The sequence below is a fragment of the Bombus vancouverensis genome, unplaced genomic scaffold (assembly GCF_051014615.1).
Source record: "Bombus vancouverensis nearcticus unplaced genomic scaffold, iyBomVanc1_principal scaffold0030, whole genome shotgun sequence".
Lineage (NCBI taxonomy): Eukaryota > Metazoa > Arthropoda > Insecta > Hymenoptera > Apidae > Bombus > Bombus vancouverensis.
In genome coordinates this window covers 689,035-701,243 of record NW_027468921.1, presented here as the reverse complement: position 1 = coordinate 701,243, position 12,209 = coordinate 689,035, and the positions used below count along the sequence as shown (strand labels likewise).

General features: G+C 31.0%; 1 protein-coding gene and 1 pseudogene across 2 annotated transcripts; one reads left to right on the top strand and one right to left on the bottom strand.

The window, feature by feature from the left end:
* The first annotated feature begins 3,380 nt into the window (after positions 1–3,380).
* On the top strand, positions 3,381–8,884 carry LOC117164956 (survival motor neuron protein-like; annotated as a pseudogene). Its single transcript, XR_013061049.1, has 7 exons — positions 3,381–3,482; positions 5,676–5,756; positions 7,331–7,513; positions 7,639–7,753; positions 8,153–8,450; positions 8,571–8,641; positions 8,710–8,884. The product of XR_013061049.1 is annotated as a survival motor neuron protein-like (transcript).
* LOC117165069 (katanin p60 ATPase-containing subunit A-like 2) lies at positions 4,293–12,209 on the bottom strand. Its single transcript, XM_076626791.1, has 11 exons — positions 12,006–12,209; positions 11,609–11,888; positions 11,264–11,432; positions 11,093–11,205; positions 10,680–10,879; positions 5,961–10,529; positions 5,817–5,863; positions 5,496–5,686; positions 5,290–5,401; positions 4,890–5,125; positions 4,293–4,625 (listed from the first exon to the last, which is right to left on the bottom strand). Exons 1-6 carry the CDS (start codon positions 12,086–12,088, stop codon positions 10,256–10,258), a joined length of 1,119 nt encoding a protein of 372 aa, XP_076482906.1. The 5' UTR covers positions 12,089–12,209; the 3' UTR covers positions 4,293–4,625; positions 4,890–5,125; positions 5,290–5,401; positions 5,496–5,686; positions 5,817–5,863; positions 5,961–10,255.

Below are 12,209 nucleotides of genomic sequence, written 5' to 3'. Positions count from 1 at the left end.
TTCAGAGTTACCATAATTTATCTGGTAGAGTTCATAAAAATTTTTCTGAAATCAATTGCAAGCTTTTAGGAAACCAGGATTTTTCACATTTTTAAGAAGCGTTATAATTATATTGCTGATCTTTATACGTTCGTGCGAAATTGAAAAGTACGCAAATGGCGCAAAATGCATAAAATGCGCTAAAATATACGTATATAAGAAAACAAATCTCGATTAAAATTTTATTTCTTTGATTATGTTCGTAAAACTACAAACTTGTATAAAAATACGCATTCTAGTTATAAGTGTTAAAATATTCGATCTAGTCCTTATCACATTCATGAAAACCTCCATTTAACCATTCGTTGTATCAACAAACATTCATATGCAAAACTTACCACCTACCACATCCTCCGCGTATTAATATAATCCCCTTTTATAAATTATACACTTTAGAATGGACTGGTTGGGTCAGAGTCATATAAGCTTACAAGTTCTCGAGGAGTTCTACCGAAGTTACATTTACGTTTGCATAATTTCACCGAAAAAGATACTCTGTAGAATGACAGGTTCGTTTGTTTATGTGATCCGCGATCGCAACTATTTCAAGGGGATTTTATAAATAACCATACACACGATATTCAGTGTATTTTCGTATTCTCGTTTATTTTTAGGAGATTTGTAAAACTGTTGAACAAAATAATTGAGTAACGATTATATTTGCTGAGAAAAAGTCTTTTTCTCTGTACCCCTCCTTCTACTTCAAGCATGTAGTATTGACAATAAGATTGACAATGGCTGAAAGTAATCCAAAAGAGTTTTCACCATGGTTATCGGTAACGAAAAAGATTTGAATCATCTTTAATACTTATTCGTAACTAGAATCATTTCAACTAAAATGTAAATTCTTATATTATAACTTTTTTAATTTGTTATGGCCCCTGACTACAACCTAACCTATCATTCTTATTTCGTAGGAGAAGACGAATGCCGTGAAGGCGTTAGCGCGCGAACAGTGCGAAGCGGCGGTACAGCTGCAGCGTCAGCAGCAGCTGCAACAGCACCAGAACCAGCCCCAGCTACAACAGCAACAACAACTACGTGGCCCGTTAACCATCCACCATGCTGGCTGCCCAACGAAAGTCGGGCCCGTGACGAACCAACTAAATACCAGCCACGCAATGCACGGCCGAGCTGCACAGTACCAACACTATCATCAGCATCATCATCATCGACACGTGTCAATGTCCCCACCGCCCTTGTTGCTCTCATCGCCAGCTCCGATCGCGGCGACGCACAATCATCAGAACGTGAGCGGACACAGAAACGTGGTTACGCCACCGGATACATCAGCAGATAGATCGCCACCGAGTCCTGGAAATAAGCTAAATAGATCGCAGCATTTGCCACGGGAAGCAACCGGCAGCGTCAGTCCTGGTCTTCCGGCTGCCACATTGGATCTAAGTAGCGCAGCAACCACCAATAGTCCGCATGAATTGTCCACGTTAGTTTAGAAATTTGGTCCGAACATTATATCTTCACATAGGATTGGAGATTAATAGTTGATAGTTAATTTACACATCGATCTTTTTATTTGTAAATTGGGTCGTGGTTTAGAGTTGGTTTGTAAAAATTCGGTCCTAATTGTTAAATGATGAATATTGATTAAGAATAATAGGCATTGATGTACCAATCTTTTTTTAACTTATATACTTGAGCACACGCATTGGAGATTTCACTTTTATTCAGTGAAACAGCAACTTCATTACTCGCTTATTCAATACGGCAATTGCATATATTTCATGGACATTTTAACAATGTTTTGAATAATTTCTAACGGTACAATTGTGATGAAGTGAAAAAGATCGTGATAAGAAACAGAGAGAAAAGTTGCTCGTTAATGAATATTGACCAGAAATAAAGTAATTTCTAAAGAATATCCCGAAGACGTCGTAGATATTACGAAAGGAATGATTAATTTATACCCGCCTGTATCTTGCCATTACCACACTATTATTATTATTATTAATATTGTTAGTAGTACTTGATTACATTATTATTAATATTAATATTATTGCCTTATTATTATTAATGTTATGGAACCTCTAGTCCTAGGTTACTTTCGCTGCCACGAAAGGATAAGATTTTTTGACTAGTCGAATTTTTGACTATTACGTGTAATTCAAGTTTTCCTGTTGCGCATGCGCAGTAGAAAGAAAGTTAGCGGAACTCAAATCTCGAACTATAGAGAGTTGAAAAGTAGTAAAAGTAAAAAAGCACGAATAACATTTGTATTTGTGCTGGATTAAGTTTGATAATTGAAAATTGAGTTTGATGATAACATTTTTTTCGTATTCGCTTTGGTAAATATTAGTTTTATTTAAAATTGAACAAAGCATTTTATGTTTTTCAAATACGGTACATAATCGTAATATCGAATTTTGTAAACTGATAGTAAGAAACTCTATAATTCGAGACTGGAACTTTGATCAAGTTCACATTGAACGTAAACTGACTTAATTTTGTTATTTAAGCGTGTATACTATACGTGTTTGTTCCTTCTTCTCTTGTGCGCAGGCTATAGCTTAATTACTTCCAATAAACGCAGTTATATCGAATCAATGACCGATACAAATTTAGATATTAGGATTATTTAAACAAGAGATTAAAAACTAAAAAGTATTGTTTTTATACTGCATATGTACATGTGCAATATGAACGACAGTTTGTGTAATAATATGTACCCCTCTTCTTAGTTTACTTTTGTATATTTTGCGACATTTGATATTAATTTTATGAGGAACGTACTTACACTTTATCTTTGTAATTAAATGTGAAATGAAAGAAAAGAAATGACATGAGAAAAGGAAATTCGATGTATGAGTATATACGAATTGACGGAATTAAAATTTAACGCTATATTTAAATAGAAAACGTGAAATATCTTGTCATCTTAAAATAACTTGATCATTCCTATTCTTTTACATAAAAACACTTTTCGACTGTAACTTAAGAAAAATGTCTGCTAACGTGAAACGTGCCAGAAAAAATTAACAACTTCCATTAAATTGGCAAATTTCTCATTAATATCGTAAAACTCGTGTTTACAAAGATCAGATCAGTGTACATAATATACAAAACAAATGCAGAATATATAAATATAGCACATACGTTCTGAATTATATTCGAATTGTGCAGGGTAACCAAGTGAAAATATGTAAATTTCACGATGTGTAATGTACACTTTATCGAACTTGTAAGTAGTGTAGAAATAGAATATTTTACACGTAACAAAATATACAAACGACAATACACAAGTTAAATTATTTGTTAGATCCATGTATAACAAGCATAGTATAAAAGTGTTTTAGCTTTATGTACTGGTAATTATGAGAAATACCAACTTAATAGATGTATTTGGTATGTACCTAGTTAAGAAAACAATAAATTATTCTGAACAGATAAAGCGTTTAGTAGCTTGTGAAGTATGAATTTTCGAAAACGTAAGTATTTTATATCTAAGTAGTTAAGAAACGCGAGCAAGGGAAATCAAACAAAGGAACAAAGTCTTTTGTTTAAAAATATTTAATTTGTTGTTCTATTATCCGAAGTTAGAAGCGATAATGTACAAAATCTGAATAAATAAGATTCCTCAATATTATTGAATTTTAATTCTAGGGTAAAGTAATATATCCGCATATTTTATTTATATACAATATGTATAAATAATGATGTGATTTGACTAATTTTGTTGAAAGAATATTTGTACTTTTTACGTAAAGCTTCAGTCTTTTACAAACTTTCTTGTAATTAATAAACCAGTAAACACAATATTAATAAAATCTATTAAAATTATAAACCAACTCATAAGTTTTAATTTTAGTCCTTAAAGGTTGAAATATTTTGCCCCAATGTCGAGACATTTGTTTTAATCCAAAACATTACTATACTGAATCGATAATGTTGCATGTGCCACGAAAATGATGATAGTGTCAGATAACTTGTTGTGAAACGAAAAAGCATTGCATGTACATTTCTGTTGTTTTGTTGACCATGAGTTTGATGATCTTTTAAACTTGCCCACAGCTAAGAAATCAAACAGTATATCTAAACGAAATTAATTTCAAATTATTTTTTAGGTTCTAAGCTTTTATCTAATCTTTCAGAAGTTGCAAAATTTATTCCACAAGAGTCTTTTTTATCATAACCAAGTACACATCTTAAAACCATTTAAGTCTTCCTTAGTAATTTCTTCTTATCTTTAATAGTAACGAAAATAATTTAGATGAACGTTTTAAAATTGACACCCTGTATATTAAAAATAAAAGATATATTTTCTTCATAATTGGATAGGCTTTTTACAATGGCAATGTACAAATATCAAAATTGCAATTATACTATAACATATGTATATATATATAAGCTTCACATTTAAACACAAGATTCTTTATTATATTTTTTTAATACCAATATTTTAATAATTATAACAGGGGTTTTTTAACAAGAGATGTATAACATTGTATACAAATTTTCAAAAACCTATAGATAATTTCAGTTATGCTCTTGCATCATTAATTGTTGATGTAACTCTTACCTCAATTCCATCTAGTTCCTTAGACATTACTATTTGACAGCCTAGCCGTGACCTGAAATTAAATATTATATAACTGAATATGTCAATAAATATATTTATTGCTATACAAATTAATACTAATACACAATAAGATTTCTATTTATCCATTTGAAAATCAACATTGTAAATATGCTAATTCCAACATAGATTTGTAATGATTATAGGGTCATAAATAAAAAACTATGAAAATTTATTATAATTTCAGTTTCGTAGTATTCAGAGACAGCGATTTGAAATTCTACATTGAGATGCAGATTTCGAAATACCCAATACTAACCTGTTTTTACATAAATTTAAATAGAAAAATTCACTTTATAAAATATTAAAAGGTAATAGAATTAATAATGTGAATGATTTGATACTGATTATTATGAACTAACGTATCTGTTAATTCATATGCTCAATCCAACATGTCTAATTCTTCATCTGTTGGTTTGTCAGGAAGTGCATCATAAACTTCTTTCGAAAATATTAAATGGCACGTACTACAAGTTAATGTTCCTTCACAAGCACCTATATCAATTATATTTTAATATTACAACATACTTATATAATAAAGTATCAAAAGTTAAAAATAATAAGAATATTAAACTTGATAAAAATGAAAATTTTCAAATATTTTCTACCTCAAAATTATTTATTTTAAATTAAGTAAATTATGCTTCTTTAAAACATACCATATCCATCTAAATCAATTTCATTATTTACTACTATGCCTAATATAGTATCTCCAACTTTCCCTTTGCTTTGATTCTCTCTCCACTTGCTTTAACAAACGTTATATTTACTCTGAAAATAATATTTATGAAAGATAAAAATTATCTCAATATAATTATTTTCTTTATTTTTTGTGTTTCTTCAATTAATCTTCTCTTAATTATACCTTAATTATATGTATCACTTATGATAATAGAAATAATTTAAAAATAAGATATACTTGTCTTAATAATACATAAATAAAATTCGTATATCATATATTTATAACAGTGTTATATTTTTAGTTGTTCACTGTCAATGTTGTTCTTATTAATACTATTCTATTAATACTATGTTATTTTTCTAGATGTTGTACTCCTACAAAGAGAAAAATTTCTTAGACATTATTATTAGCATTATTATTTTGACACCAATTTTATATTGGAAGGTAAGTACTGAAATTCTATTAAAAAAAGAAGGAAAGCACAAGAAAATTTGTATCACTTACTCTTGTTTTTCTGAAAGTGGTTGCGTGGTCGATATTCCTCTTGTTGCCTGCAAAAAGGGCAACGTTGTGTTGCTTGTATATTTTGAATAATTTGATGCAATACCGAGAATTGATCTCGAAAATTTTTGTAATTGATTTACTAACGCCATTCCACTGTCATAAATATCATGAGTATGGGACACCCTGACCGAACACCAGATATTGCGGAAAATATCAATTGTAGATCAATTGTACTTTGTACAGAAACTTTCACGGCATTCTTCGGCTGCTATACTGGGACGTTCCTTTACTGTGATAGGTTATAAAACGATTCCTAACGCAAGTGACGTATCTCTACCGGACACGTGCTCTTCGGGCCACACGTTTTATGATACAAGACCAGCAAAATGATCAATGTGTAATTTTACATATCTTACATTTTTTCCAAATGAAATATTGTTTTTATTAAACGTTTAAAACCTCAGGCAACATTTATTTCATCTGATTTCAGTTTTACAAATATATATCTATAATACATATCTGTATAAATTACGGTCTGGTTATATCAAACAGGGACCGACACTCGCTAGGGAAAACTGCCCAAAAATTGAATCGTAAAAACCAATATGAAAGACAACAAATTTCTCGTTCTGCGGAACAAATAGAAATGAGCAGAGTATCTTTATCTTTATCTGAGACATTCAAAGCGTATCACGCATACGCTAAACCTGAAGAAAACTTTCTTGTCTTCCATGTTCATTTTTCCCTTTCCATTTCCGAACGGTTTCTTCTATATTTATTTATATGTTCGTGATTGATGCTATTGACAACATACAACTAAGGGGAAATACGAATAGTAATAGATAGATGTATAATTCATTATGCAATTTTATAGAATTAAATCTTATTTATCTTCAGATATAAAAACTATATTTACCAGCTGAAACACTAACGCATATGCAGTATAATATAATCTACTTAACAATCTCGTTTTAGTTATAATATGTGATTAATTCTTTTGCTATTTCGCTATAAACAGTTTTTTGTGCATACAATATTTTTTTATAGTATTCTAATATATTGTTAGATATTGTAAAGAAAGTAAAATACAGTTATTGAAGTCTGGGAACATTCAATGTTAACCTTGCTTCAAAAAATAATCTTTCGAATGAATGGGGAATAGATTTTTAGTATTATAGTTGGTATAATGTCATCATTGTTTACAATGTGTTAGAGTTAAAGAAATGAGACAAATTAATATTTCAGAAGCAAATTCAATATTTAAATGATGTTATTTTAAAATGGCAGATGATATGAATGTTCTTTTTATACGAGGAAATGGAAACGTATGTATGGTAATGGAAACGTAATGGTTTTAACATTATTTTAGTACAAGATCTTAGCATAATAGTAATTAACAGTATCCATTACCTTTTAGTCAATTTTTGAAAAATGACATATATGATAATTTGCAATAGTTTGATAATAAAATACTTGTATCAATATTAATAACATATAATTTGCTATCTCAAAAGGATACAGACACAGCCAATGATAATGTTTGGGATGATAGTGCATTAATAGAAGCATATGATAAAGCAATAAATTTAGCAAAAGAAGAAGTTATCAAGCGAATGGGAATGGATGTTGGAAATTCTCAACCGAAAGAAAACCTACAAAATCTTAAGCAGCCTAAACACGCAAGTAAATTACACAAGGTTGTGATTTTGATAGAATATTACAAATTTGATACAGAATATTATTAAATATATTGATTAAGAAGCAAATTATTTTATTTTGCTATTTACTTATATTTATTTGTATACACATCTTTTCTCTATAGAAATGGATCATAGGAGCACCTTGTCGTGCAATATACTCAGAGGATGGAGAAATTTATGAAGCTATAATATAAAAAATTTACGAAAACAATGGCACGTGTGTTGTAAAATTTGTAGGTAATACCTTTAGCATGATGGTTATGTCAATTAAGAAATGTACTAAAAATACATATATATATGAAGTAAAGGCTTTCGCATAGTCTATCACAGTGTCATTCAGCAGGTCCTTAACTGGGCAGGAGTACCTGTCAATGTCTATGGGGAGACCCATAGATGATATAGTGGAATATAGGGTCATGAACCATAAACATGCATGTTACTTATTGTTCATTATTAGCTGCTTGGAATATAATTCTCCTCATTAGACGAGTGATTATTACTACATATATCAAGGCAAACATTTATACATATACATTTATGCACGGGAAATTCTAATACATTGCCTGTAAGGACGGTAACTGAATGGCACTCAGTCATTCTATTAAATGACAAAAATTTCTTTTACTCTGTGTTTAGGCTATGGTAATACAGAGAAAGTCGAGTTGAGTTCTCTTTTAGAATCAGAAGGTTTGCAAAGTCAAATAGCACAACAAAAGAAAGCTTTGGAAGAGAAATTCAATGAAGAGAACGATGAGACTTGTGAGACTAATTTTTCTACAAATGTAAATTCGAAAAAATATAATGTAGAAAAAATGGATTGTGACTCTGAAGAAGCAAATGCGTATAAACATCGCTTCATACCGGGACCATCTTTCAATTCGATGACTGATATAATGCCACCTGCACCTCCTTTACCACCACAATTAATGGCCAAGTAAGTACAATTTAAAAATTCTAATGGAATGCTGAATACTTCTAATATTAATAAGTAATTTGGAATAAGTTTAACATTTTATTTGGAAAAAAAATACGAAATTTTAATAAAATGTACTAGATTACCAGATAATGATACAGACGCACTTTCAAGTATGTTGATGTCATGGTATATTAGTGGTTTTCACACAGGTAATTATTTCACATAAGTATTTTATTGTATATTAAATTTTCAATGGACTATGTTATTTCTTTTGTAGGTTATTATCATGGTTTGAAACAAGCAAGAAACAATCAAGAGAACAGGAAGAACTGTTGATTATATCAATTTTTTCAATAACAATATAACGATAATATAAGATATTAAAATAAGATATTATAATAAGATATAAGATAAATATAAGATATTAATATAAGATAATATAAAATATAAAACTCATTGTATTTATTTACTTCAATTATTTGAAATAAAGAACAGCTTTATTTTCATATAAGACTTTATTTTTTTAAAAATAATTACTAAGATAAGAAAAACTAAAAAACATATTTTTGATAAAATACACTCACATATATATGTCGGGTTATAATTAGGATTTAAGGCGCGTAATGATCCTTTGTTTGAATTAGCCATTGTTTTTCGAAACAGAGAATATATTTACGCGAATAAACAAGATTTTACAAAATATTATGAATAATGAGTTTAATAAATAATAAGATTAACAAACGATAAGTTTAACTAATAATTAGATTAAAGATTAATAAGTTTAACGAACAATAAGAGGAATGAATAATATGTCTTACGAATAATGAATTTAACGTATAATGAGATTAACGATTGATAGGTTTCACGAATAATGAATTTAATTAACGCTATTAACAATGTTCCGGGGTTCAAACGAATCCACCGTCAACGGGATAACTCTTTACTATGTGTAGAATAATTTTAAACACAAAATACAATTGCTGAGACACTCGGTAAATTGCTCGATGTATCACTTTCCAAGGCGATCACACGAATGAATATCTGATGAAAATCTTTTTCGCTATACGACTGCATTTGTTTGTTATATGCTCGCTGGAAACATCGAGAAGGTTCCAATCGTTGTTGCTAGGCAATTTCTGTCAAAAGTTTGTTGTATACTCTTTGGAAACATCGAGAAAGATTCAAACGCCGTTACTAGGCAGTTTCTGTCTGGAGATTGATTCCTAATACAACGTGTGTCCCATTATATCGACATCTCTAAAGTACAATTCTATGTGATTTCTAGGGAGAACAATACAACCGATCCACACCTTCGTCAGGCAAAACGTTTATCCCGTGACCGTGGCTACGTTCGGCGACCAGTTGTCACCTCGAACCCACTTTCGCTTTCACAAATATCAAACAATTACAAATGACAATTGCTTAATTACAGTTATGATAAAATCTAGGCTAAAGCATTAGAAGGCTTCCTCAAAATTGCAAAGGGAAGGCTCCGGTTTTCCTTTCATCTCCGACATATATAATACAAGGATATAATACAACCGAACATTTTAAACTTAGCCTATAGCGCGTGCGCGCACACACACGCACACACATGACACACATGACACACATGCGCGCACACCCATGCGCGCATACACACGCGCGCATACACACATGCACACACATGCGAATGATTTCTCGAACGATAATCCATTTATTTATATTTTTCAATATCTGTCCTTACGATTGCGTATTTATTTGTTCCACGTATCATATTTATCTATTTGCATAACTGTAGGTGACATTTTTTTAAACAATTTTGCTAATATTTCATAACTTTTTCATTCATATTTCAAAGTGGTAACAGGTGTTTCTTTCTTTTCAAGTCTCCTCCATATCGGGCTTATTTCTAGTAGCCACGCTTGCTTACAAAGCAATTTTATATCTGCACAAGAATATCTTTCAGTACATTTTACTATGTGGTTTACAATATCTGTATTTTCTAATAAGTGGTTGCTAAGGTACAATTTGAATATACCAAGTCGAGCAACTTCATTGGGTAATGATACGTATATTTGCTTTTCGAGACGCCTGAGTAAAGCTGCATCAATGCCCCTAATAACATATTTACAATAAATATTATCGTTCTATTATACTAATAATAATGAAGGAATACTTCAAACAACACAATAACATATTTGGAATTTGGAGAAATATTACGATATTTTCTACTTAGAAAACATTGAAATAACGTGATATACGTACCAAGGGGAATTAGTTGTAGCCAGAAGAACTACATTAGAATTCTCATTAGACGCTAATCCATCCAATCTAGAAAGAAGTTCTGATCTGAATCTCTTTGCAGGTTCAGACAATATACAGTCTCCTTTATTTGTGGCGATCCAGTCAATCTCGTCGATAAAAATAATTGTAGGCGAATGACTATAGGCAAGTTCAAATAAAACCTGTTCAGTTTAACAAATGTATTATTCATTAAATATTATATTCGAAATTCCTTAAATTCATTGCCTCATCACGAATATGATAACATTTCGTTTTCCAAACAACTATTCTATTTATATATAAATGACGAAAAATAAAATCAAATCTTTTTATACCTAGAATCTCTCCTTCATAGACAAAGGAACAAAGAAACTTACATAGACAAAGCAACTTACACGTATATACTTCTCGGAATCGCCTCTCCATTTGCTGACCAATGAGCTGGCAGTTATGTTAAAAAAGGTGCAATGGCATTCTGTCGCGACTGCCTTCGCTAACATCGTTTTCCCTGTTTTGTATATTTCTTGTAAACACGTACAGAAATGAAAAGAATGCGAGTATCTTACCTGTACCAGGTGGGCCGTACAGCAAAATACCTTTCCAGGGGGAAAACGGGCCATCAAAAAAGATAGGATACTCAAGGGGATACACAATGGCCTCCTTAACAGCGGTTTTACATTCTTCTAGGCCTATAACGTCATCCCAATGTACATTTAATTTGTTTACTATGATCTCCTGTGACGATACAAAGATAAAATGGCGTCTTCTCTATATTAAGTAAACGTTACGTAATTTGATATTTGAAGCGTTACTGAAATCACGTCATCGTCGATATACGTTGGACGGTTTATCGACGGGAATTTTATCGTTTAAAAGCTTTACGATACGTATATTAATCGAAAATAACTTACGCATGAGATGTCCTCAGCAATCTTTCGTAATTCCGGATTATCTGAATAAAGCTTTTCAATGCATTTCAATATCTTCGATTGCATGGATTGTTCCATTGGGACGTTAAATAGCTCTTCTGATGAACGTCCATCACTCTCATTGGGGAATAGTGACGTCACTGTCATTGCGAGATTAATATGATTCGTATTGTCATCAGTTATCTTCTGCTGTAGATTCGTCTCTTTCACAGGCTCACTTCTCGCTTCTTTACTAACAGATTTGGCTTTTGTCTCAATACTTCTACAAACACTGGATCATATTGTAATACGATACGTTGAATACGATACGTTGAATACGATACGTTGAATACGATACGTTGAATACCGTTTAATATCGTTAAATAATTTAAATTCTTACGTTTTGCTTGCATTTGTCACTTCCCTCGTCATTTCCCTTCCAGTTATTTTCTTACACAATATGGGATATTTTTGAAATTTCATCTTGTAATAATTTTCATACTCTGCAACGATAATTTCCAAATCGATGTTGTCGCAGACCCGATGTTCGGGAGATAGACGAGCTTCCCGGAATAATACATCGCTAATGTCTATATACCTAAAG